We start from the raw sequence: 27,853 nt of genomic DNA on the forward strand, positions 1-27,853 counted from the left end.
TTAAATTAGTGTAAATCTTTCATCGCTTATAGGCAGATGGCTTCCAACATGTTTTTCTCACAGTACAAGGCTATCTTCACCTATAAGGACTGTTCACCCTGGAAACACAGACTTTCCCTTCCTACAATAACACATTCATATTAAGAGAAAAAAAAAATGAAACCCTCTAGCCGCCAACAAGATCTAACGTCTGTCTTCTGTTTACAGTTGTTTAGAATTCCTCCTTCTCTTGACTGCTTTGTTTCTTGTGCTGCCACCACCAAAATCCCCTGCGGGGATGTGGATGTCTGCGCACCCCAGACCCACCGCGTGTCTCTGGTCTCCAGAATGCCGGGCTTGGAGAGTTGCAAAGGGCAGCTGCTCTCAGCCTTGGTCATACTGCACCTCCTCTAAAAAGAATGGAAAGGTTAACAGATCCGGCCTTTTCAGGAGAATCCTTTAAATGTACTTTTCCAATCCCATAGAGCAGATTCATGCTCAGAGATCTAATAAGTCTGGTCTTGTTTTGAAGAACTGGAGACTAGTTCTCCTGTCAAACTTAATGTTATAGTATTTTTGTGACTATGTACATTTTTTAGAAGTTGTTGCAAACTTTAGGTATGATTTTCCTATTATTCACTATGAAAGTCATAGAATATGCTCGGAGTTGACAGATTTACAGTTGACTTGACCAAGAACTCGCTTTTTAACATAAATAGTTTATATAGGCTAGGAATGCCCTTCCAGCCTCTCCAACTCTGGACATGGGCACCCCTACTTGCTACCTTCCAGCTCTTAAAATGTCATCTAATTCTGCAGGCATCCAAGACGCCCCACGTTCTATAGCAAACTGCTTTTTGGAGGTTTGTGCTTACAATTTGATTTGACTGCATTCCATTAAAATTTCCCCCAAACTAGCTCCAGTCAAACTAGTGCTCATTATTGGTCCATATGGTGGCCAGAGTTCATCATTGGCTTGACTAACTGTGTCAGTTCTTTCCTAAGAGATATGTTGCTCTCCCACAGAACTGCATCAGCGCTTAGGGTTGTTTTCGGAGATGAGAAGCCATGCCTTAGTTTTGAAAACTAAAAACTTTGTCCAACTGATACGATGTTAGAAAGTGGTTCAAGGAGTTTGGAAGGGGTGGTTCCTAGCACTTTGCTTAGCAAATCTTATTTTGGAAAAGTTCCCTGCCCTATTGCATTTTGAATTTCCTCCCAGATACCATCATCTGGGGATCACTGTGACAGATCTAATATCAGTCTGCTTGCTTGAGAGGTCAGAGTTATGTCCCTCCCCATATATTGCAAGGGAGAAGGTATTCCATTTATTTCCTGTTCCCTGACTAATGCTTTCCTACCACCACATAGATGCACATATCAAAGTTACAGTGCAAGGAAACATTATCCTCTTCAAAAACTATTCAGAAAGTCTTTTGGCACCAGTACAGAGTTTAACTTAAAGACTCCCTAAATTGGAATTTACCAAATACATTCACAGTTTTAGAAAGAGAAGGGGTTGGGGGGAGGGGGCACATTTGTTTCCAAAAATAATACTTAAGGTCAGAACTGTTTAAAAAGAAGCACTAAAATAAAAAATAAGCACTGCTTAAAAAATTACAGGATTCAGAGAAACATAGTATTTTTGTACAATATCTCCTAAAATGTTCAGATCGCTCTCTACATCTCTTTACAATGTAATGTCTCTGAGTAACTGGTTTCCCAATAAATTGATTTTGATGCTGCTTCTGCTGTGTTCTGTGTGCTTAATTCAAGCAGAAACTTTAGCAGGGGAAAATCGTTAGCAGATGTTTCTACTAGCTAATGGTTTGCATAGAAGGGGAGAGGGTAATGTGGGGAGAGGATGATTGAATTACCTCTGTACAGAGGTTCTGAGTCATCTATAGAATCCGAATCATAGTACCTGTAACTTCTTCCCCTGGTGGGTTGGGAAACCCATAATGACATGATACCTCTGCCCCCAATCACCCTTTTCTCTGGATTCTTCTTGCTTAGTTACATATGCCTTTTTCCTGCCCTCTTGCTAACATGTGCCCAATGACATACTTCTAACCTGCTAATATTTTTGGAAGGTAAGCTCTCTTACATTCTGATAATTGTCTGTTTGATTTTGAAAGCCAGAGCACCCTGAGGCACCTCTACCTAGATAGAAATCTATTAGCATATTAGAGTTTGCAAATACTTCTGTAATTACCTGTGCATTTTCCTCCTTTTGCTTAAAGAAGCTTATGATGGATTCATTTAAGCAGAGGAGATCTTTGCTAACTTGGAAGACTGAAAACAAAATTCCAGGGCAACTCCAGCTGAAGGTGATTTGTTTAATGTGATATTGATTATGTCTCCTCCCCTTTGAAAAGTGCCTTCAGCATTCATATTTGGGACACTCTTGTACTCTTTGAGTAGTGCGTATGATGTCAATCATCAAGTAATTGTGTATTTATCAAGCAGCCATGTTCTGCTGCTTTTTTTCAAGGGGAGAGGTGCAGTTCTCAGTCACAGGCAGGGGGGAGCAGGTGACCACACATGAGATCTGAACTGAGTTTGTCCCCAGATGGTATCTCTGCATCAGCCCGAACTGTTAACGGTAGATGTGGAGATGAGGGCCTGGGTTTTTAATTCCATCCAGAGCCAGTCAGGTAGAGCAGGTGTCAGTGCCTGGCCCCACGCGCGCAGGAGCATTGCGTAGTTAACACTGAATGTTGTGTGCCTAACACCTTCATCTCCTTTCCTCCACATTGTTCCTCGTGTTCCAAAATGTGAGACCGTGACTGGTTGTGTTCCAATTTGTGTGCCGTTTCCTTGCCTGACTTTTCTTGTTCTGTTTTTCCTTTTTCCATTTTCAACATCCATTATTTGGTCCCACAATGTTCCTGCCGCGGGTTGACCATTGAGTGTTCCAAGGAGCGTTGAATGGACCAGTGCATTAATTCTGCATTTTGTGCTTTTCTAGGTCTCCAGAGAGAGCCCATTCCCTCTCCTGTAATAACTGTAGAGCACTTTAAAGAATCAACGGGTGTTAAAGGCCTTCCCCTGTACCCGGACCCCTCCCGGGTACCTGGCACGAAAACTCAGAACAGTTTAGAATCTGACTACTTGGCCCGAGATGGCCCTTCCAGCAACAGCTCGTTCCACAGCAGTGAAGAGGAGGGGACCGACCTCGAGGGGGACATGCTGGACTGCAGTGGCTCTCGCCCTCTGCTCTTGGAGTCAGAAGAAGAGGATGAGAGCTGCAAGCCTCCGCAGGGGAAGCTAGGAGGAGCCACTCCCTTCGCTCAGCCAGAGGTGACTCCCGCGCAGGCCAAGGCTTTGCAAGGTGGGAGGAAGAACCAGTTCGGAGCCCTCACTCAGCCAACTGCTGATGGACTTGGTGAGCCAGATGTGTTTGCCACTGCCCCCTTCAGGAGCTCAAGGGTTCCCGCTGATGACATGGACATTTTTGCCAAAGCCCCCTTTGTCTCCAAGGGCAGCGTGGCCCCTTCCCAGCCAGAGGAGACAGATGTGTTCTTGAGAGCTCCCTTTACAAAGAAGAAAGGCATGGAGGAGTCAACAGTTGCCCAGAGCCCTGCCCAGGAGCAGCCCGGTCTCCTGAGTCAGACCGATGACATCCCTCTGCTCCCGGGCCTCGATCGAGCCGTGTATCCGTCCATCCGAGCTCAGTATTCCATGGCTGGCTTTGCCCAGCCATCTAACCTCCCCTCCCACCCTGTACAAGCAGCAGACCATCTTGACAGCATCTCTTCCAGGGGCTCCTCCCTGGAATCTGGGGCCCATCCTAATGACAGAAACAAAGGACCTCAGCCCCAGAAAGAAGCTGTCTCAGGCCCTGTAGCAGGCAAACCATTCCGCCCCCAGTCTTTATCCAAATATTCCCGTCACTATAGCCCCGAAGATGAGCCGAATCCAGAAGCCCAGCCCATCGCTGCCTACAAAATTGTTTCGCAAACCAATAAGCAGTCGATAGCTGGCTCCGTTTCCATCACATCCCTTTCCTCCAGGACTACGGAGCTGCCAGCTGCTGATCCTTTTGCTTTAGCACCCTTTCCTTCAAAATCAGGCAAACAGAAACCTTAGGAGCCATGCCTGAGCCACAGGCCTCTGTCTCTACCCTACCCTCAATACCCACCACATCACTCCCAGCTGAGCCTTCCTGAGAAGATTTATATCAATTATTCTCTTTCAGTTCCATGAGTCAGAGCAGAACTTCTTGAGTCAACAAACTCAGTCAAGGTGATACTTAGTTGAAACTCCTTTAAATTATGCTCATTGCTTTTGTTTATATTGATTTCTGGACTTTCAGTGAGCGTGTCCATCTTCACCTCCACCTAGAATTCTGCTTTCTGTTGTTTGCCTAGAAACTGTTTTAATCTCAAACCACTTCTCAGTAAATCCAGAAATAACTTCCCAAAGGGGCCATGCTATTGCTACTTTGATTCCTGTAGTTCCTGTTCTGAGTCATGTCTAATGAGGAATTAAGATGAGTTCCTCCCAGACTTGGTTTCATACTCTTGAAAAGGGTACATTTCAGGAAAGAAACACAAGATAAAAATTATGTTCATCAAAAGGAAGTGTGATCCCGAAGACACTAATCATTCCTCTAAAACCAGCAATTCTAGAAGGCTTCTCTGGATCTGTGCCTGTGTAGGCCACCCTGTTCCTCATGCATGAGTGTCGGTGGGTGTGTAACGTGTGTTAGATCCTTTCCATTGTAGAAATGCAAACAGATGAGATTTCTCTGCTGGTGTTTGATGGTGTTGAGCCTTCCCCCACGTGCACACGTTAACAATTCATGTGAGTGCACAGCTGTGTATGTACATGCCTGTTTGCACAGGAAACGTGCTTCTTTTAGGTAAATCCTGTCCCACCTTGCATACCCCCAAAATCACTCATTTGCTGGTATTTGTTTGCCTAACCTAACTTACTTGAACCCTGTTTTTATTGCGTTCTTTTCTCATGGCAAAATTTAATTTATTGGAATGAGTAGGAAAATCCTGCTGGAATGGAATTTTCCAAGTAGGTTGTTTTTTCCTTTAGAATTTGCTGTTAACAAATTTCATTCATAAAGTCTTGAAAATTTAACTGTACTTATACAGTTTCCCCTGAGAACAATAGAAAAGAACACATTGTTACAGTTCCAACCACTGGGTTTGGGGTCTAAGTACTTTTAAAAAGTACTCAAGTAATTTTAAAAATCTTAGGTCCGAGCACTCCATGCTGTCATTATGAAATTAATTGATCATGAGACTAGGCTACAAACTAGATTTGCTTTTTGTTTTTCCACATGCTTGTCCCCTTTGTCTGCCCCTTGAGGAATTAGAAACCTGAGACATGTAAATAAGTTTGGGAGAATGGAAAAGAGCTGAACCAGTCAGCCATGTGAACCTTCCCATTCTTTGTCCCCTTGGATGCTGAAGCAGGTCAGACAGGTGCTTGACTTGCGCTTTTGAAATGTCTTCTATTTCTGGAAAGATCTCAGTTATTCTTGACTGTCCACATGCGATTTATTATCAGTGCCTTAAGTTGAAGCTTACATCTCAGTGGGAAGATTTCTGCTGAAGAAGTTCATGTTTCAACTTGCAAGTTTCCTGTAACTCGTAGTAAATGTTCATGATTTCTCCATTAGCTGGGGAGGTTAGAACTGAGTTGCTCACCAACCAAGATTAATGACTTAAGAATTATGGGAAATTCATCTGACAGTCAAGCCTGAATGTCAGACTCGATTGCCATTGATTAAATGTCGTATTTATAAATTTGAAATTCTGGGATCTTGACAGTAAAATACAAACAGATACTTCTCTAGACATTTTTCTAGTTTAGTCTCCACCTATTTCAGCTGTCCATGTTAAAAGATAAATGATTGGCACTGGATCAGGGCTCCTAGCAGTGGTTTTTACAACTGAGGCTTCACAGTGCCGGCCCTTCACTTTTGAGGATGCTAAATGTTCACTGGGCATTTCTCCCAATGATCATTTCTGAATATTCTGTGTAACAGTGGATGTTGAATCATCTTTCCAATTGATTGATTTTGGCTAACGAGTATGAAAATTTACACCCCAGATTCTTACCTTGTCATTATCAGTTAAAGCCTGCATGAGCAGGAGTGAAAGTTCAGTTCAGTTGCTCAGTCACGTCCAACTCTTTGTGACCCCATGGACTGCAGCACACCAGGCCTCCCTGTCCATCACCAACTCCTGGAGTTTACTCAAACTCATGTCCATTGAGTCGGTGATGCCATCCAACCATCTCATCCTCTGTCGTCCCCTTCTCCTCCTGCCTTCAATCTTTCCCAACATCAGGGTCTTTTCAAATGAGTCAGTTCTTCTCATCAGGTGGCCAGAGTTTTGGAGTTTCAGCTTCTACATCAGTCCTTCCAATGAATATTCAGGACTGATTTCATATAGGATGGACTGGTTAGCTGTCAAAGGGATTCTCAAGAATCTTCTCCAACACCACATTCAAAAGCATCAATTCTTCAGTGCTTAGCTTTCTTTATAGTCCAACTCTCACATCCATACATGACTACTGGAAATACCATAGCTTTGACTAGACAGACCTTTGTTGGCAAAGTAATGTCTCTGCTTTTTAATATGCTGTCTAGGTTGATCAAAACTTTTCTTCCAAGGAGCAAGCGTCTTTTAATTTCATAACTGCAGTCACCATCTGCAGTGATTTTGGAGCTCCAAAAAATAAAGTCTGTCACTGTTTCCATTGTTTCTTCATCTATTTGCTGTGAAGTGATGGAGCCAAATGCCATGATCTTAGTTTTCTGAATGTTGAGTTTTAAGCCAGCTTTTTCACTCTCCTCTTTCACTTTCATCAAGAGGCTCTTTAATTCTTCACTTTTTGCCATAAGGGTGGTGTCATCTGCATATCCGAGGTTATTGATATTTCTGCCAGCAGTCTTGATTCTAGCTTGTGCTTCATCCAGTCCAGCATTTCTCATGATGTACTCTGCATATAAGTTAAATAAGCAGGGTGACAATATACAGCCTTGACGTAGTCCTTTTCCTATTTGGAACCAGTCTGTTGTTCCATGTCCAGTTCTAACTGTTGCTTCCTGACCTGCATATAGGTTTCTCAAGAGGCAGGTCAGGTGGTCTGGTATGCCCATCTCTTTCAGAATTTTCCACAGTTTATTGTGACCCACACAGTCAAAGGCTTTGGCATAGTCAATAAAGCAGAAATAGATGGTTTTCTGGAACTCTTGCTTTTTTGATGATTCAGCAGATGTTGGAAATTTGATTTCTGGTTCCTCGGCCTTTTCTAAAATCAGCTTGAACATCTGGAAGTTCATGTTTCATGTACTGTTGAAGCCTGGCTTGGAGAATTTGGAGCATTACTTTGCTAGCGTGTGAGATGAGTGCTATTGTGGGGTAGTTTGAGCATTCTTTGGCATTGCCTTCCTTTGGGATTGGAATCAAAACTGACCTTTTCCAGTCCTGTGGCCACTGCTGAGTTTTCCAAATTTGCTGGCATACTGAGTATAGCACTTTCACAGCACCATCTTTTAGGATTTGAAATAGCTCAACTGAAATTCCATCACCTCCACTAGATTTGTTCTTAGTGATGCTTCCTAAGGCCCACTTGACTTTGTATTCCAGGATGTCTGACTCTAGGTGAGTGATCACACCATTGTGATTATCTGGGTCATGAAGATCTTTTTTGTACAGTTCTGTGTATTCTTGCCACCTCTTCTTAATATCTTCTGCTTCTGTTAGTTCCATACCATTTCTGTCCTTTATCGAACCCATCTTTGTGTGAAATGTTCCCTTGGTATCTCTAATTTTCTTGAAGAGATCTCTAGCCTTTCCCATTGTGTCGTTTTCCTCTATTTCTTTGCATTGATCACTGAGGAAGGCTTTCTTATCTCTCCTGGCTTTTCTTTGGCACTCTGCATTCAAATGGGTATATCTTTCCTTTTCTTCTTTGCCTTTCTCTTCTCTTCTTTTCTCAGCTATTTGTAAGCCCTCCTCAGACAACTATTTTGCCTTTTTGCAGGTATTTCTCCAGATATTTCTTGGCTTCCTACTTTTGCATTCCAGTCCCCTATAATGAAAAGGACATCTTTTTTGGGTGTTAGTTCTAGGTCTTGTAGGTCTTCATAGAACCGTTCAACTTCAGCTTCTTCAGTATTACTGGTCGGGACATTGACTTGGATTACTGTGATATTGAATGGTTTGCCTTGAAAACGAACAGAGATCATTCTGGTATTTTTGAGATTGCATCCAAGTACTGCATTTCGGACTCTTTTCTTGAATATGATGGCTACTCCATTTCTTCTAAGGGATTCTTGCCCACAGTAGTAGGCATAATGGTCATCTGAGTTAAATTGACCCATTCCAGTCCATTTTAGTTCGCTGATTTGTAAAATGTTGATGTTCACTCTTGCCATGTCCTGTTTGACCACTTCCAATTTGCCTTGATTCATGGACCTAACATTCCAGGTTCCTATGCAATATTGCTCTTTACAGCATCAGACTTTACTTTCATCACCGGTCACATCCACAACTGAGTGTTGCTTTTGCTTTGGCTCTACCTCTTCATTCTTTCTGGAGCTATTTCTCCACTGATCTCCAGTAGCACATTGGGCACCTACTGATCTGGAGAGTTCATCTTTCAGTGTCCTATCTTTTTGCCTTTTCATACTGTTCTGGAGTGAAAAGGATGGGAATATTCAAGGAAGGTTCATCCTAGAAACTCTTAAAAGTAGAAGGTCATTCTAATTCACCCTTTCAAACTACTCAGGATTACCTCTGTAACAGCCCTGTGAAATGACTTTCCTTTGGTTTTTTTGATCAATCCCTCCTGATAATTTTTGTTCTCAAGATGAAATCAATAAAATTATAGTGATCTTATTACATAATTGAATCATTTGTCAAGTTGAGCTTGTAATCCTTTTTTATTCTTTTATTCTTGCTAGAGACCTATGCTGGGTGGAGACTCTGTAAATACCTTTTTTGAGCAAGAAATGAATATAGACACATGCAGATTACTTTTGTGTCCTTAATGATGCATGAAAATTTTTGGATTATTGGCTTACATTAATTATTAGCAAATAACTAATGAATTCTGTGCTGATCGTCTTTGGATCATATGGGGTAAATGCATCATTTAGAGAGAAAGTGTTCTTGGGACTTCCCTGGTGGTCTTGTGGTTGAGACTCTGCTCCCAATGCAAGGGGGTACAGGTTGCATCCCTGAATGGAGAGCTAAGCTCCTGCATGCCACACAGTGTGGGCAAAAAAAATAATAAAATTTTAAAAATAAAGATAAAATATTCTTACCAGAGGCCATCCTGAATCTGGAAATTTAGCTTTAAGAAATCAGGAGTGCTCAGGGTGCTTTGAATTAAGTAGCAAATGCTTGTTTCCAACAACTATAGCGAGCAAACATTAAAGAGAAAAAGAAAACATATAGTCAACAAAATACTGCACTCCTTGTTTTAGTTTGTTTTCTGTGTTACATGCATTACACATATGATACAGAATACAGAAAGGAACCTGTGACCTTTCATTTCAGTGGAGTGCAGTGAGCCACAATATGTTTAGAGATAAAACATTGACCCACAGCATGCACTGATGAACTCTTATTAAAGAGTCCACATTAATCAACTAGCACACACTATTGAATTGATGAAGTTATCTTACGTGTGGTGAAAAATGTTCAGCGTGTCTGTTTCTTAGGCCCACGCTTGCCTCTGTGCTTAGTCAGTCAGTCGTGTCGTGTCTGACTCTTTGCGACCTCTGACTGGAGCCCACCAGGCTCCCCTGTCCATGGGATTCTCCAGGCAAGAACACGAATGGGTTGCCATTTCTTTTTCCAGGGAATCTTCCCGACCTAGGGATTGAACCCACATTTCTTCCATCTCCTGCATTATAGGCGATTTCTTTACTGACTGAGCCACCAGACTCACACCGAGAGCCCTTAGCTTCACATCCTTAGGTTGGAAAATGGAAAATGAACAGAATTTGATGCTAAAGCAGGTGCTGGACAGGATTCAATGATATCTTGGCCACAAATTCTTTTTCATTTTGGGCTCACTCATTGTTGAGTTGAAAATTTCGAATGTGTGGACTGATGTGTATGTATTTACACTCCCATATTAGGTCTGCGTGTAACCAGGCAACCAAGATTTCTTTCTGAACTTTTAAGAAAAATACCAGTATATTATTGACCCATTATTTAGTAAGTTTTAGAATACATGTACATCATTGTTTTCATCTATTTGGTGGACATTTCACTGACTCATAAAGTAGCAGATTTCAGTTTCTTTAAGATAGGTGTAATCACCAGAGTGATCTGGCAATAGAAATTCACTTATGCTGTATTTGTTTCCATAATGAAAAGTCTCCAAAATGCAGGTTATATAATATGTATGCATTGTATCAAATAGAAAATTTTATTATAGAAAATCAGAGAAGAGTGAGATCTCACTCACTCTCTAGCAGTAAGCTGGAGCCCCTTGGGTCCCTTTAATAAGGAAAAATGTTATTCTCTGCTGTGTCTTTGGATTTGAAATTGGAGAACACAGGCCAGTCAGCTTTGGAATGGCTGTGGGTCGCACAGATGCAGTTTTATATGAACTCAGATTATTCTGATGAAAGGTACATAGGAGAGTCACTGAAAAGACCTTCTAAAGAGATGGGGGCACCTTCTAGGTGCCCACAGCCATTCCTGAGTTCAGAACCTCCTATCCTGCCTTCTGGAGTAAACATGAAGATTTTAAATAGAATCATAAGTTTAAATTCTTAGTTTCCAAATGACTGTCCACTATGTTTGTTGATTGGTTGGTTTTAACCAGCAGAACACTTGCAAACTTGTGAAGTTCACCTAACGGAAAATTTCAAAATGCTTGAAAATAAAAAGTAGTATCTGGTTGGGGATTGTTTTTGTGTTCTTTCACTATGAGGTAAATTCGCTAGGTTGTTGAAAACAACTTAGCTGCTCACCTTTGATGTGGGAATTCACACTGACAGTGTCTCAATTGCCAGGATGCCTCCTGCTGTCTGACTTATGGTCCTGCTAGCCTCATTTGTACCTTGACCTTTATTAGGAATCAGGCCTCCTACATGTGATGCCCAAGACCCCATCCTTAAACTGACAGACCCAAGTCTTTTCTGGTTTTTCTCTGCTGCTGCAAGTCTGTGTGGCTTTACCTTGCTTGCTCATGTCCTCATTTGACATTCTCCTATTATAACCATACCAATAAGTGGGGAATGAAAGAGAAGACTGAAGGATCATGTTGATTTTTATTTACCTTCCTTTTTACTGTAAACAGTTTCTTCTTAAATTTTAGCCTAGCCTGTGATAATATCACACTGGAATAATTTCAAATAAAAATGAAATGGTTCACCTTCCCCATATCTTATGGACTAGAAGGAAGGTTGGCAGAAGCCCAGCCTTACTCTTCAGAAACACAACTCAAAAGCCCCATGCTCTCCTAGGACGCAGGGGCAAGTTTATGCATGAAGGGACTCTAGAACAGCTTGTAAAACGTAATTTGTAATTCCATAAGAAATTTAGCCTGAGCTACTTCTCAGCAATCTCAATATGAGTGACAGTGTCTTGAGTTTATAATACCAATGTTTTGTTCTTGAAATCAAGTCAATGTTCTCTACATTGCGTTATAAGAGAACCGTATATACACGTTAGAGGGATCTGTGTGATTCATTTTGGTAAGGAATTGGAGAAATGTTTTTTTCCCCAATATCAGTTAAAGTGAGACTTTGGGGGCAAGAGAAGACAATATCACCTTTCCATTCTGAAATGGCAAATCAGTTGTACTCTGAGTCTACCAAAGACTCCTATTTGAGGAGTGTGCGTGGAGTGTGTCGTGTGTGTATCCTCATGCTTTCTGCCATGGTGTTAAAGACCTCCTGATGAAGGCATCCAAAGAATACCAAGAGGTGACAGTAGGTATTTGAATTGAGTAAATTCAGTGCTGTTTACCTACAACTTTCTGAGCTAGAACTCGAGTTGCTCTAGATGAAGGGGAGAGAGAGCAGTCGCTGCTTTAGACTCATTTCCACAGTAAGCATGCTTTTCTCATCCACAGGGATGAAACTCAATAGCGTTTGACCTAAACACTTTGTTCATGTGTGGTATTGGGAGGGCAGTAGTGACTAGAACATTAGAGGCCTGTAAGATGTTACTTTGAAATTCATAGGGAACATTTAACGTCATTTGTTAGGAGACAGAAATGGAATACAGGCCAAGGACCATGCTCATTCCTGGAAGAAGAGGTGAACTCCCTTTACTGACTATATTTTGAGTTGACTGAATGAGGAGGCCAATCCAACTGTGAGAACATTGAGGTCATTAGACCTCAGAAAACAGTATGTGCATGCAATCTCAAGGACTGTGAACATGGGAAAGGGAAAGAGACATTTATAGAGTCAATCTTAACAGTTTTTGCAATACCTCTTTTTTGCAGACTCTTGGATTTATGTTATTGCACCCTTCGTGTGGTCTATCTTATGTATCTGATAGTTTTTATGGATAATTGTTTGAGTTGTAAACTTCTGTACACTTTATTAAAATGGACCTAATTAAATGATTTACACTTTGCATTATTCTTAAGTCAAATCTTCCTAGGACTGAAGGGCTTCATATGTGCCTTTCAGTTAGTACCAAGCTTTATTCTACATTTTTAAGTTTCAAACAACAGCTTTGGATTGGTTGGTTGGTGAATTGGTTTCCAATGCTGGCAGTTATTTCCTGAGACTCACTTTTCATCTGAATGTTTGTGGAGACATAAATGAAATAAGACAAGATAATGGAGCCTAAGGACTGAGCTGGGAAAATCACAGAGCTCTCTAATATGTAAACTTTCCTGTGAACTTCTAAAATGTGTTACCTGAATGACCTGCATCAATATGCAGCCTTCAAAAAAAAAAATCTCTTAAGAGAGACCATAAGAAACTAAAGAGAGAAATCTTCGGTGGAAATGGATTATACCTAAGAAATTTAAAATCCATGCTGTGAGGAAAACCTGCCTCCTATTTCCTTGCCAAATTTGAGAAAATAACAGAGCTTTGATGAGCCTGACACCCATGAGAATTGGTACTGGGCTGAGTTCACAGGTATGGTGTTCAAAGAAAATTCAGAGATCCAAAGAACTCTGGTATAAGATATATGAGTAAAACCAGAGTTCGCCTACTTTTTCTGAATATTTATTTTAAGATCAGATTCATTTATCTTTAAATATACCTAATTCCACAATGTGAAGTTCTTATGGTTTTTTCCTATTTCGAGTTAGCCAAAAGCACAGTCTTCCTTTACCTGTGACTCAGACTCCTCTGGGGGAAACCCTTTCAGATGCATCACTCCCACTGAGATGCAGGAGTCAGCCTTCTGCAGAAGTGGATGGAGCTTACCTGTGGTGAGTCATCTCTGCCTTAATTGTAGCCAGAGCCAGAGTTAGAAGCTCCATTTCCCACTGGGTGATCTCTGATTGCATTCATTCACCCTTTAATGACTCACTTTTGCCAGCCCCGAGACGGGTTGTTAAGAGACCAGCCAGGAAGGAAGTGCCCTTATATTGTGCCCTAATCAAGATCCAAGGGGGAGGAACCAGAGTAAGGTCCAGGGGAAAGCCATGAGCAGATGGTTTAGACCTGCTTCTCTGGATTTGAAGGCAAAGATCTTTCCCCTTATGTTTCTTTCCTTATACTGAATTACGTCACCTTTCATGGAAGGAGACCAAGTACTTCTTCAACTTGCTTTTAGTAGCTTAGCCCAGAGGTCCAAAAGAACTCCAAATACTCCCTTCAGAAGACAGCCCAGTTTTCTAGGACTGAGATTTGGGGCCAATATCATTGCTGCATGTAGAATTCTTAAAGTCAGATATTGTGAAATTAGTAGTTTTATACAAGGACCAGATCTCCCATACCTCATCCTGTTTTTGAGCAGTACTTATAGACCCCAAGGACATTTTATTTTTCACTCTTTAATGAAACCTCACCTTATCTGGGAGGAGCCGATCACAATTTTCTCTTAACCAAAAATTAAATATAAACTGTCAGCCTTTTTTCAGTTTATAGTGAATGTCATTCAATTTAAGTAAAATTCAAAGCAGCTAAGACTACACATAAATTGATGAAAGCATGAAATCATGGCAATTTCAGTCAAAATTTTGATTTGGGAAATTTGAATTTACTAGATATAGTGGCCACAGGAGAACTCACTAGCAGAAACTATTGGCAAAATTTGAAATGAATCAAAAATTGACTAATAAATTTCCATTGTAAAATGCTTATAGAAAAGACTGGATCCCAATGAACAGAATTACAATAAAATGGAAGTACAGTGCATAGAAAATTGATCCAAGAAATGAGCTGACTTAATGGAGTTGCTTTATAGAATTTCTTGAAAATTCATTAGTATTAGCCCAGTTAAAATATCTTTATTCAAAAACATTGGATAAGGGCCTTCCCTGGTGTTTCAGTGGTTAAGAATCCACCTGCTGATGCAGGGGACACAGTTTCGATCCCTGGTCCAGGAGAATCCCACATGCCACGGAGCAACTAAATCCGTGGGCCACAGCTATTGAGCCTATGCTCTAGAGCCGGCGAGCCGCAACTTCTGAGCCCACGTGCCACAACTATTGAAGCCCATGTGCCTAGAGACCATGCTCTGCAACGAGAAGTCACTGAAATGAGAAACCTGTGCACCGCAGCTAGAGAGTAGCCCCTGCTAGCGGCAACTAGAAAAAGCCCGTGCAACAGCAAAGACCTAGTATAACCATAAATAAATAAATCTTCTAAAAACAAAAAGCATTAGATGAAACCACCACAGAGGTTCAAAATGTCCAGGGCCTACATAGGGGCTATCAAAGTGAAGTTGTTCAGTTAGTCATTAGCTGTATGGAGCAGGAGAGAAGTCTAGACTCCTGACAGAGGGAAATCATCAGTGAGTGGTATTTGAATGCCTGGATATAGATGAGATCAATGAAGGAGAATGTAGAGTAAGGAGAAGAGCACTTGTAACATCCTTTGGTAACATGGAATATCTACATTTAAAGCATAAATGGAAAAAATTCCATGAGAGAAACTGGGCCACAAATATAGGCAGAAAAACAGAAGGTGACACCAAAGTTATAGGAGGAAAAAATTTCAGGGATAAGCAGCAGTGTTAAATGCCAGAGAGACATAATGGCAAAAATGCTTGTTGGATTTGTCCAGTAGGAGGCTACTGATCCTAGCAATAGCAATTCTTGTAAAGTGGTGGGGACTGATTGCAGTGGGTTAAGGAGTAAGCAGGGTGTAAAGAACAAAAGATACATTTTAAAGAACAAAGGGTTTTATTTTATACAAGGACCTTCAATGATCCACAATCAAAGGACACAGTATAGCTGTATTAATCCTTCCCCCATAAAACATACCTGATCCCCAGGCTTTTTTTAATAACTTTTCTTAAAAGACTTATCTCTCTTAATTAATAGCTTTCTCCATATATTATATCTAACTTCCATTCCAATATCATTGAGATGGATGTGTTTTTTTCTCCTCCAGTTCTCATATTAATAATATTATCAAACAAATATTAGATGACATTTTTAGGGTAGAAAAGGAGAGTTACACTATAGTACCAGTGAATTAAAAACAAAAACAAAAACACCAATAGTCACTGTGGTAGGCTAAATAATACCTCCCCACTCCCCCAAAATGTCCGTGTTCTAATCCCCAGAAATTGTGAATGATAACCTTACAAAAGGGATTAAGCATATGGGATAAAGTTTAGGATCTCGAAATGGGGAGATTATCCTGGATTATGCAGGTGGGCCCAACATAATCAGAGGATTCTTTAAAAGAGATGAAGGAGAAGTTAGAGAAGAAGGTGATGTGATGACAGAAACAAGGATTGAAATGATACTTTGAAAATAGAGGAAGCCAAAGAATAGAGGTAGCCTCTAGATGGTAAAAAAAAGGAAAAAAAAAAAAAAAAAAAGATGGAAATAGATTCTCCTCTCAGAGCCTCTAGAAGGAACCAGCCCTCCTGACAACTTGACTTTTTGTTGTTGTTCAGTTGCTCAGTTCTGTCCAACTCTTTGTGACCCCATGTACTGCAGCCAGGCTTCCCTGTCCTTCACCATCTCCCAGAGATTGCTCAAACTCATGTCCATTAAATTGATGATGCCATCCCACCATCTCATCCTCTGTCATCGTTATCCTCCTGCCTTCAATCTTTCCCAGCATCAGGGCCTTTTCTAATGAGTCGACTCTTCACATCAGGTGGCCCAATTATTGACTTTGGCCCAATGAAAAGGACTGTAAATGTCTGACTCCCCAGACTGTAAGAGAAAAGTTTGCTGTCTTAAGCCACTAAAGTTCATGATAATTTGTAACAGCAGAAATGGGAAATCAATCCAGACACTAAAATTATTCTCCAAAATTCTAAGAGAAGTTAACAGTAGTTTCTTAATAGTTCCTATAATAGTGACAAAAGACAATGGACACCTGGTACTGAGGGATGGTGGTGAAGAACATGGGTTAAGACTGCTTAAGCTGGGACTTCCCTGACAGTCCAGGGGCTAAGACCCCACCTTCCAATGCAGGGAGCACAGGTTCCATCCCTGTTCAGGGTGTGGAAGTAAGATCCCACATGCTGTGAGGTCTAGCCAAAAAAAAAGACTGCTTAGACTTGCATCTGGTCCTGTCCCTTCATGGCAAGTAGAAGGGGAAAAAGTGGAAGAAGTGACAGGTTTTACCTGGGGGGCTCCCAAATCACTGCAGACAGTGACTGCAGCCATGAAATTAAAAGACACTTGCTCCTTGGAAGGAAAATTATGACAAACATAGGCACCATATTAAAAAGCAGAGACATCACTTTGCCAACAAAGGTCCATATTGTCAAAGCTATGGTTTTTCCAGTAGTCATGAGAGTTGAACCATATAGAAGGCTGAATGCCAAAGAATGGATGGTTTTGAATTGTGGTGCAGAGAAGACTCTTGACAGTCCCCTTGGACTGCAAGAAAATCAAACCAGTCAACTACAAAGGAAATCAATCTTGCATATTCATTGGAAGGACTGCAGCTGAAGCTCCAATACTTTGGCCACTTGATGCAAAGAGCTGACTCATTGGAAAAGATGCTGATGCTGGGAAAGATTGAAGGCAAAAGGAAAGGGGGTGGCAGAGGAAGAGATGGTTAGAGACCATCACCAAGTCAATGGACGTGAATTTGAGCAAACTCCAGGAAAGAAAACACCAAAGCAAACATTCTCAGAAAACATATCTCACAAAAGGAGATAGTGGAGGACAGGGGAGCCTGGAGTGCTGCAGTCCATGGGTTTGCAAAAAATTGGACATGACTTTGCAACTGAACAACTGTCCATCACTTTCTAGTTGTATAATCTTGAAACATTACTGAGCTTCTAGTGGGCTCAGTCTCTTAATCTGTAAAATGGTGACATTAAATGTCCATGATGTAGATTATTATGAGGTGTGCTTAGAAAAGTGGCCCACTGCAAGTGCTCAATCAATGTTAGTGATTTCTATTTGATTTGCCAGCTGTAGTGGCACCACCATGTGGTAATATCACAGTTCCCTCAGCCTACCAGCTTTGAAATTGTGTCTTACCTAACAATTTTTAATATTGGCATTTATTTCAGATTTTGTGCACAAAGCATAGTTGATTTACAATACTATGTGTTTCAGATATGCAGCAAAGTGATTCAGTTATACATACACATGTATATATTCTTTTTCAAATTCATTTCCCATTTAGGTTATTACAGAGAAAATAGATTTTTATTCACGCACCTACATGGGCATTAACAGAAAAATACAACTCAAGGAGGTGGTTAGAATCTGGAGCTTATACATTGTTTTAATAAGGTGTTGTTGCAAATAATCAATAAACAATCTAAATAAGAATAGAAGAGAGTTTTATTCAAGTCAAACTAAAGATTATAGCTTGAGAAACCACCTCTGAGTAGCTTGGAGAATACTGTTCCAAAGAGGTAGGGGAGGAGCCAGTATACATATAATTTTTGACTAGAAAATATATACATCTTCACTGATCAAGCATAGATGTTGATAAAACATTACTGCTAGTCACAAAGGACAGATACCTCAAATTAATGATTTTAGTGACTTTCTATATATGGGAAGATGCAAGAATCTAGAGTCATTTAAATTCTTCCTGAGGTATGCATCTCAACTATCTAGGGGCCAGCTTATTCAAAACACAGAATGCCTTACCCTGTTTTGGTCCCCACCCCCCTCAATTCCCTTCAGGGCCCTCACTGTGAGTCACAGCAGTGGGTTGTGACTTAGTCCTTTATATAAAAGATGGTGGGCAACATTCTTTGAATGGTGAAAGTATGTGTACAATGTATGGTTGACAAGTGATAAGACAGACTGTTTTAGTTAGCATAAAGTTCAAGCCAAATTATGTATAAGCCAGAATAACTTCCCCATACTTCAGTATGTGAACATTTCTTCCATCAAAGGGAAGGGAAAGGGGAAGGAGAAGGGGAGAAGGAGACCTATGGGAATACAAATGATTTTTTAGGAAAAGACAAATAGGTTTTTCAGAGAATAGAGATAAGATAGTTGTGTGAGAATGTCTGCTTTGGTGTTTTCTTATTCCTAAGCCAGATTCCCCTCTTCAGTGATAGGAATCCATCTTTCCTGGTTGCTAGACTATTAGGGAGAGGATTTATAACAGTTGAATTCTTTTGTGAGGCTCTATTTTTAGGTAGATGAGGGGAGTTCAAAACAGAATTCCTGAAGTGGTATATTCTGGATGCCTTCAACAGAAAGAGATAAGTATGTGAAATTGGGCAAGGCTCTACCACCGCCTTTTCTCTGCAAAGTAAAATGTGCCAAGAATGAGGAGGAAATAGATATCTTTAGAGTAACTAATAAAGAGAATGGTTAAAAAACATATATATATAACCAGTATTTTGAATAGAATGAGTTCACTAAGATAAGTGTGTTTGAACTCAACTGTGTCTGACTTTTTTGCGACCTCATGGACTGTAGTTCACCAGGCTTCTCTGTCCATGGGATCTCCCAGGCAAGAATACTGAAGTGGGTTGCCATTCCCTTCTCCAGGGGATCTTTCCAACCCAGGGATTGAACCCATGTCTTCTGCACTGCAGCCGGATTCTTTACCGCCTGAGCCATCAGGGATTCTTGCCTGGAGAATCCCATGAACAGAGGAGCCTGGTGGGCTACAGTCCATGGGGTTGCAAAGAGTCGTACACGACTGAGCAACTAACACACACACCTGAATTGAAGTTTGTCCATTAATCACATACAAAAAAGGGAAAGAGTACCTGCAATGAGGTCCCCCAAAGTGCTTAAGAGGCAGGCAGATGAAACCCTGCAAAGGAGAAGGAGGAGTAATCATAAAAATAATCGACACAACTGACAGTTGTAGTGCCAGGGAAACTAAGGAATGAGATTATTAAAGGAAGGAGAGACCCTCAGCATTTGACATTCTGGAGGTCAAGAAAGGTAAAAATGAAGAAAAATCCTTCAAACTCAGCAACATGGATGATGGGGGTGGTCTTGACTAGAGCAGGTCCCCTCCCTGCACCAGTGGGACACAGAAGGCTGCTTTTGATGGTTTTGATCTGAGAGTGCCTCAGCCTCCAGCAGCTTGAAGCAGGATTTCAGTTTCCAGCCAGAGGTTGAGGTCAGGCCGTGTCAGTGACAGCGGTGAATTCCAGACACTAGACGACCAGGAACAGTGACCAGGGACAAGTGCCTGGCCTGTCACGGTGTGGCAATGAAATTCCACATGAAGATGGAAAGTAGTAAGAAAAGTGTTTATTAGGAGGAAAAAAAGAGTACCTGTGGGTGGACACATGGGCAGGTTCAGAGAGCGAGTCGCACCCTCCTGGTAGTTTGAATCACTTGTATGGGGCATTTCTTCCGGGTTTCCTTTGGCCAGTTTGAGGAGTGGGAGGTGAGAAACTAGAAACTAAAACTGTAGGCAACTCTTACATCACTCGACTTTGCAAGAGGAAAAAGTCGTTTGAAGGTGGTTTGGGGCAAGGCAGGATTTTTCTTGTAGGAAGAAGTAGATAAGAGACAGAGAAGTTGAAGATGAGAGAAAAGATGGTTCCTAACTGGGGTATGTTCTTGGGCGGAGAAGCCACAGTGCACACTTGATTCAAGGTCTAGAAGACAGTAAAGGGTCAAGCTGTGGATGACAGTGAAGTCTAAAACGGGTCAGAAAAGAACGAAGCCAATACACAGCCTTGAGTATGTAAACTGCACTCTCTTCAGCCCTAGACCAGCTGTAGTCTGAAGCCCCGCCCACTGCCCTAAACGCCTCCCCTTGGATGCGGTCTCAACATGTCTGACAACAAGTGTGTTGTGTCCATTCCAAAACCAAGGGGAAAAGTCAAAGTATTAGTCGCTCAGTCAGTGTCCTATATATTCTATATATTTTATTCTCTATTCTATCTATATGTATTTTATATATTCTAGAGCAGTGCCTCTCAAATGGGAGCTTGCATCAGAATCACCTGGAGGGTTTGTTAAAACCGATTACTGGATGCCACCTACCGAGACTGCGGTTCAGTAGTTCTAATGTGCAGCCTGATAATTCGCATTTCCCACTCGTTCCCATGAGGTTTCTGCCTCTAGTCCACACTCTGAGAACTGCTGTCCTAGAAGAAGCTGTATACCCCGACGAGACTCTGGAGAGTAGATAATGAATGAACTTTGCACTGCGCTCCGGGAACTAGCCAGTGCTCATGTTGATACCGCAGAAGGCAGCTCCGCACCAAGGTGAGTCTCTGTGCCTGCCGAATCCACAAGCCCGGCCTTACCCAGAGCCACACGGGCCTCACGGAAGGAGGGCAGTCAGCTAGGGGGCTGGAGGAAGGTGAGAACCTTCTCAGGGGATGCTACAGGGTGACTTTTGAGCTGGGGCCAGATGGCAAGAAGGATTCTACCGGAGGCAACCGGCAGGGTTAGGGACGGGGAACAGCATTCTGCTCTGCAGGATCAGGTAGTGCAAAGGCAGCATGCATCAAGTGGGAAAAGCAATGTACCATTCCGTGTACACCTGCGCAGGCATCGCAAGAATTTCTACCCGCCCCCAGCCCCCGCGTTGCCCAACCTTACGAAGCAGATAGGTAATGGTTTCAAATTCATTAAAAAAAAAACAAGGACCATGGCATCCAGCCCCATCACTTCATGACAAATAGATGGGGAAACAATGGAAACAAAGATAGATTTTATTTTCTTGGGTTCCAAAATCACTGCATATAGTGGTGAGTGCAGTCATGAAACTAAAAGACACTTGCTCCTTGGAAGAAAAGCTATGACCAACCTCAGTTCAGTTCAGTTCAGTCACTCAGTCATGTCTGGCTCTTTGTGACCCCATGGACTGCAGCATGCCAGGCCTCCCTGTCCATTAGCAACTTCCAGAGCTTACTCAAACTCATGTCCATTGAGTTGGTGATGCCATCCAGCCATCTCATCCTCTGTCATCCCCTTCTCCTCCTGCCTTCAATCTTTCCCAGCTTCAAGATCTTTTCCAGTGAGTCAGTTCTTTGCATCAGGTGGCCAAAGTATTGGAGTTTCAGCTTCAGCATCAATTCTTCCAATGAATATTCAGGACTGATTTCCTTTAGGATGGGCTGGTGGGATCTCCTTGCAGTCCAAGGGACTCTCAAGTGTCTTCTCCAACACCACAATTCAAAAGCATCAATTCTTCTGTGCTCAGTTTTCTTTATAGCCCAGCTCTCACATTCATACATGACTACTGGGAAAACCATAGCTTTGACTAGGTGGGCCTTTATCGGCAAAGTAATGTCTCTACTTTTTAATATGCTGTCTAGATTGGTCATAACTTTTCTCCCAAGGAGCAAGCGTCTTTTAATTTCATGGCTGCGTTACCATCTGCAGTGATTTTGGAGCCCCCCCAAAATAAAGTCTGTCACTGTTTCCACTGTTTCCCCATCTATTTGCCATGAAGTGATGGGAGCAGATTCCATGATCTTAGTTTTCTAAACGTTGGCTTGAGGTTTTTTTTTTTTTTTTTTGCCTTGAGTTTTAAGCCAACTTTTTCACTCTTCTCTTTCACTTTCATCAAGAGACTCTTTAGTTCTTCACTTTCAGCCATAAGGATGGTGTCATCTGCATATCTGAGGTTATTAATATTTCTCCCAGTAATCTTGATTGCAGCTTGCACTTCATCCAGCCCAGCGTTTCTCATGATGACCAACCTAAACAGAATATTAAAAAGCAGAGACATGGCAGGCAGAGGTCCGTCTGTCTAGTCGAAGGTATGGATTTTTCAGTAGTTGTACCATAAAGAAAGTTGAGCGTGGAAGAATTTATACTTTTGAACTGGTGTTGGAGAAGACTCTTGAGAGTCCCTTGGACTGCAAGGAGATCAAATCAGTCAACCTAAAGGAAATCAGTCTTGAATATTCATTGGAAGGACTGATGCTGAAGGTGAAACTCCAGTACTTTGGCCACCTGATGCAAAGAACTGACTCATTGGAAAGGACCCCGATGCTGGGAAAGATTGAAGGCAGGAGACCCGGTCGACAGAGGAGGAGATGGTCGGATGGCATCACCGACTCCATAGACATGAGTTTGAGCAAGCTCTGGGAGTTGGTGATAGACATGGAAGCCTGGCGTGCTGCAGTCCATGGGGTCGCAAAGAGTCGGACACGATTGAGCGGCTGAACTGAACTGAACTGAACTGAAGGGTTTCAAATAGCCAGACTCAAGCCCGCCGGGCCAGTTCGCAGCAGCGCCGCGAGCGGCCAGTAGGGTGCGCTATTCCCGGTGCCTTGCCGGATCTAAATTGACCTGCGCCTGCGCTCACGCCTGCGCGAGGCTTCGGCACGTCTTCGGAGGCAGGGGGAGGCGGGGGTGGGCGAGTGGTCTGTCGTACGCCTGCGCACTCGGACTAAGATGGCGGCAGCGGCCCGCTTGGGCTTGGGAGCTGCTGCCGCTGCCGCGGGGCTGCGAAGGCGGTAGGTGGTGATCCCGGAACTGCATAGGGGTGTCGCTGGGCTTAGCCATCTGAGCGGTGGTTGTCCCGTCCGCCCCCTGTTAAACTGAGTGGGGAGAAGTGCCCCTGACCTTGCTTTGAGGTTCACTCCCATCGCCGAATTAGACTTGAATCCAGAGGTGGGCAGCTCTCGGTGAGGCAGCTCTGCAACCCAGGTTCTGGCGGACCGTGCCATTCCTGGTCCCAGGCTCCGAGCCCCGGTGCCTGAATCCCTGCGGTGGGGAGACTCGCAGAGACCGACTGTAGGGACCCCACCGAGGAGCTCTTTTTAAATCGTGGCCCCTCCGTCTCCTCTACTATGTGCATTTCCTCTGCCTTTTAAACACAAAATCAGAATGTCAGACAAAATGTCATCATTTTCTCAGTGTAGCTCGGAAAGGGAACGTGACCTATCTGAGGTCACACAGCATCTAAGTGATGAACTCATGTGCATCCAGAACCCTAGATTTCCCCCGCCCACTCGTACCGACTAAACCCTCTAGGTTTCCTTGTCTTTCCTCTTTCTGTTTGCACTGTCTTTGACATCTGTCAGCATGGATTAGACGAATGGCATCGAGGGCATAAGTTGTACCCTGATTTCTCGAATGGAACAAAAGGATCATTGGCCTAACAAAAGTTGACCACCTCAATGTTAGGGATTTTAGTGCTAATGATACTCTGAAAGTTGAAATGCATTTCCTAAAAAATTAGCTTTGCAGAAGGATTTTTTGTTAGTCACCTCTTGTCTCCCCCTCTTACTCCTGGAATAATTTAACTCACCTTTACTATTTTATTACTCTAAACTTATTTCTTGTCAGATTATTTGTCCTTTCTGCCTTTTCCGTCCTCGATGTCCTTCCATAGTCCAAGGATCCAAGATTTTGGGAGTGTGCTATAGATAAAAATGTCTTCACCCCAAACTCGAATTCCGTTTAATAAACAATTGTACTATATGGTCTAGCACTGTTTTAATCACTTTACATCGATTATCTGGATCCATCTTTGCCTTAATCTTTATGAGGTAGCTGTGAATATTAACTTCACCTTAGAAATGAGGAACGGAGGTAAGTCATCAGGCTAGTGGCTAGGGACAGAAATGAAGACAGCTCCTCCTTTTTGCAGGTGAAAAGAATCAGAAATGTAAAAAACAAAAAATGATCATAACTATGCTTAAAATTCCTCAGTGAAATAAAAATTGGAATGGATGGGTGTATTAATATTTAAAGTAAACTGGATTTTAAAGTAATTACATCAGATTTCTAAAATTTTCACAACAAATGTCTTTTTTTGTTTCCTTTTCCAGTACTATTTGTTTTTCCCTTCTCTTTTTGTTTTTAAGTTGTCAAATCCATGAAAAGAATAGCCAGCCAACACTTGGGAAATTTTGTAACTCTGGGTGCTCCATTCTGATTATATTCAGGGTGAAATACAAAATAGGGTCAATATGTTTCCAATCAAAAAGCACATAGGCTGTGGACTTCTTTAGCAGTTTGGTGGAGAATGGTATACTTTCTGTTAGACTTTTGGAGGCATTTGAAATGCATTTCAAAACAAATAGCAGAGGTTATCTCTTTCCAGGGAAACATAGTGGTAAAGACCAAAAAGGAGGGAGAGTTTTCACTGTATTTACTTTTATTCCCTTTGAATTTTGAACCATGTGACTCTATTACCTAGTTGTTTTTGTATCTGAAAAGGGAAAAAGTTAGTAGCTTCACCTTCATGCATAGCTAGTAGTCTGGAACTCCGAATTTTAAATCACAATGTAGATGCATTTCTGTTTCTTTACACCAAATATTACAGTATCTGTATACACTTAGTTTTCATGGCTGTACATTTCCCCTTGAGCTCTTTTTTTAAATTGTTTGTAGATATTATTTGCCTAAGGGAGTGGAAATAATGATGGAAAATGAAAATTCACCTTGGTTATTGTTTTCATTATGGTTTTTTTTTATATATGAGAAGTAGAAACATGAGCTTATCTCCTAAAATGTCATTTTTGTTTTTAAATATAGATTCTGTCATGTGACAAATCCATATACAATTAAGAAACAGCTTCTGCATCAGTTTGTCCAAAGACCGCTTTTCCTACTCCCTGCAACCTTACGTAACACAGGTAAAATTTCATCTCTTTAGAGCAAACTGCCGGAATGAAATTTTGTAGGTCGTAAACAATGAGAATTTGTAAATTTTCTATTCAGATGCTTATGAAAAGAATATAACATTTTTTCTATCATAAATCTCACTTTATTTGCTTACACATATCATTTGGCATTAAATTTCAAGAATCCTGAGTATGGTGTCCAGTAAATCTGTGAAATCTTAGCATGTTGTGTAACACATGTTCTGAAACATAAGTTACTCAATAAGTAATTTCTGAAATGGAGATATAAAAAGAAGTTACAAATGGGTATGAAGAGAGGATTTGAACATTTTGCAATGTGACCACTATCATGTGGTTAGGGAACCTTGGGGCAAGGGTGTGTGTGTCTGTCTGTCTGTGAATGCCTACCTAAATGTGTTTATGGAGCTGTAAGAGTTTGGATTCAGCTCTTGGCCCATCTCCATTTCCATTGCTGTCTTGAACTCCTTATGGCCATTCTCTGGAGGGTGGCCAACTCTGTCTTACAGCATGAATTGGATCAGGGCAGAGACCTTACCTCCCCTGTATTCTGGGGCAAAAATAGGATTGCCTTCCTTGACTCCTTGAATCACAGAGCAATTTGGGCATAAATAGTAATTCACCTTAAGCTACTTTAATTAGACTTAAATTTTGTGGGACTGAATTATGTAGTCATCTAGGCTTTCAAATTGGAAACCTACTTATTTTAGTCTTTGATATTGACTTCAGGAACCATTTATCTGTATTTTGGGGGGAGATTATGTCTACCTTTTTATCTGTTACCTATTATACCAAGCATAATAGGAAAGATTTTACAGCAGTCTTTCTCTTTTGTTGTAACCCTTATGACACTTTCGGGGGATCTTTCTGGATGATGGAGCTGAGAGTCATTTTTGAAGTACCTAATTAAGTCTAATTTAGACTGTAACTGGAGTGATTTTGTTAACGCCTAGTCAGATTGCTCCTTTTGAAGTACCTTTGTTCATTGTTAAAATTTATGTAGTAATATCATATAAGGTCATATTGTCTACTTCAGACATATTTACATTATACTCCTTTAAAATATTTTTTACATTTATAGTTCTTCAGGTATTTCTAAAGTTTTTTCTTTCTGCGTGTATAGTTTTACACACAAATGGAATAAGCAGAATAAAGCCAGATTTAATTCTTTGAATATTGGCAGAGTGCCTGATATGTGCAGAGATTTTGGCTACCAATAAATTATTAAGAAAGGCCCCAGGAATGATTGGTCAGAAACAGGGTTAAAAGAACCTTATTTTCTGTGTATTTACAGAAAGTGGCGGCAGCTTTTTCTATCATGTTCCGTCTGAATAATTGTTTCCTTGTCAGAGGACTTTATTGCTTGGAAGTATAAATATTTTAAATCAAGTATTAGGTTGGCCAGAATATTTGTTTGTTTTCCACAAGACAGCTTTAACAGAGCTTAGTTGCCTTTGTTAGTGTGTTAGTCGCTCAGCCGTGTCCGAGTCTTTGTGACCCCATTTACTATAGCCCCCAGCCTCTTCTGTCCATATGATTTCCCAGGCAAGAATGCTGGAGTGGGTTGCCATTTCCTTCTCCAATTGTTGCCTTTAACTTCATTCAAAACAGTTTTGTTAGATTGTATTCTACAGCTGCCATATCAACATGCATTTTTAAAAAAGTTTATCGAATTTGAAGAACTTTTTATAGTTATTGTAATATTGAAGACGGAGGAAAAAAGGAACATTTTCAGCATATTATACTTTATTATTTCAAGAGGTTAAAATGCAGCTGAAGAGCAAAAAAAGATTTACGTAGTGTATGGAGAAGGTAGCATGATTGATTAAATATGTCCAAGTGGTTTGCGAAGTTTCACGCTGAGGATTTCTCACTGGATGATGCTCCATGGTCAGATAGACCAGTTGAAGTTGGTAGCAATCAAATAGAGACATTAATTGAGAACAGTCAGTGTTATACCATGTTGGAGATAGCCGACACACTCAATATATCCAAATCAAGAATTGAACATCATTTACACCAGGTTGGTTATGTCACTCACTTTGATATTTGGGCTCTACATAAGTTAAGCAAAAAAACCCTTCTTGGCTGTATTTTGGCATGCAGGTCTCTACTTAAACATAATGCAAATGTTCCATTTTTAAAACAAATTGGACAGGTGATGAAAAGTGGGTACCGTTCAATAATATGGAACAGAAGAAATTGTGGGGTAAGCTAAATAAATCACCACCAACACACCAAAGGCCGGTCTTTATCCAAAGGTGGGATTGGAAGGGAGTCATCTATTATGAGCTCTTTCTGGAAAACCAGACAATTCCAACAAGTACTTCTCCTAAATAGACCAACTGAAAGGAGCAGTGAAGGAAAAGTGTCTGGAATTAGTCAACAGAAAATGTATAATCTTCCATCAGGATAACACAAGATCACATGTTTCTTTGATGACCAAGCAGAAGCTGTTAACAGCTTTAAAGTTTTTTATTTTAAAACTAAGGGAACTTTCAGGCCAATCCGGTACTTCAGTGTTGAGGTTATCATTTAAAATTTTTCTCCTTTATAGAATTTGCCTGGTCACTAAGTCACCAACCAGTATCTTTACAAGACAGTGACTTAAGCAAAATGTATGGAAATTTTATTCTACTTTACCAAGGAAATGACTCATCATCAGTTAGCTGAAATTGTCTGGAGAGGTGCAGAAACCATCTCAGCTGTCAAATTAGAATGTTCTTTTGTAATAGTTAAGAGAAGTATTTTTATACCAACCGTAT

The 27,853-nt window shown here is 41.2% G+C and overlaps 2 protein-coding genes across 19 annotated transcripts in view; both read left to right on the forward strand.

Annotated features, from left to right (window-relative positions):
- The window catches only part of AAK1 (AP2 associated kinase 1), a 168,145-nt gene extending 157,271 nt beyond the window's left edge, over positions 1-10,874 (forward strand). For all 14 annotated transcript variants that reach the window (XM_065929007.1, XM_065929013.1, XM_065929011.1 and 11 more), the window contains one exon: positions 2,951-10,874. In XM_065929007.1, the coding sequence (XP_065785079.1) occupies positions 2,951-4,071 (1,121 nt within the window). In that variant the 3' untranslated portion in view covers positions 4,072-10,874. The remainder of the gene's footprint in view (positions 1-2,950) is intronic.
- An 8,762-nt stretch (positions 10,875-19,636) lies between these two features.
- NFU1 (NFU1 iron-sulfur cluster scaffold) overlaps positions 19,637-27,853 on the forward strand; it is a 33,512-nt gene continuing 25,295 nt past the window's right edge. The window contains exons 1-2 of one of the 5 annotated variants that reach the window (XM_065929024.1): positions 19,637-20,745; positions 24,982-25,082. In XM_065929024.1, the coding sequence (XP_065785096.1) occupies positions 20,669-20,745; positions 24,982-25,082 (178 nt within the window). In that variant the 5' untranslated portion in view covers positions 19,637-20,668. Of the gene's footprint in view, positions 20,746-22,819; positions 22,953-23,015; positions 23,124-24,981; positions 25,083-27,853 lie in introns of those variants that run through there. The other 4 variants (XM_065929025.1, XM_065929028.1, XM_065929027.1 and 1 more) reach the window with 4 other exon arrangements.

Source organism: Muntiacus reevesi, chromosome 3 (genome assembly GCF_963930625.1).
Source record: "Muntiacus reevesi chromosome 3, mMunRee1.1, whole genome shotgun sequence".
Lineage (NCBI taxonomy): Eukaryota > Metazoa > Chordata > Mammalia > Artiodactyla > Cervidae > Muntiacus > Muntiacus reevesi.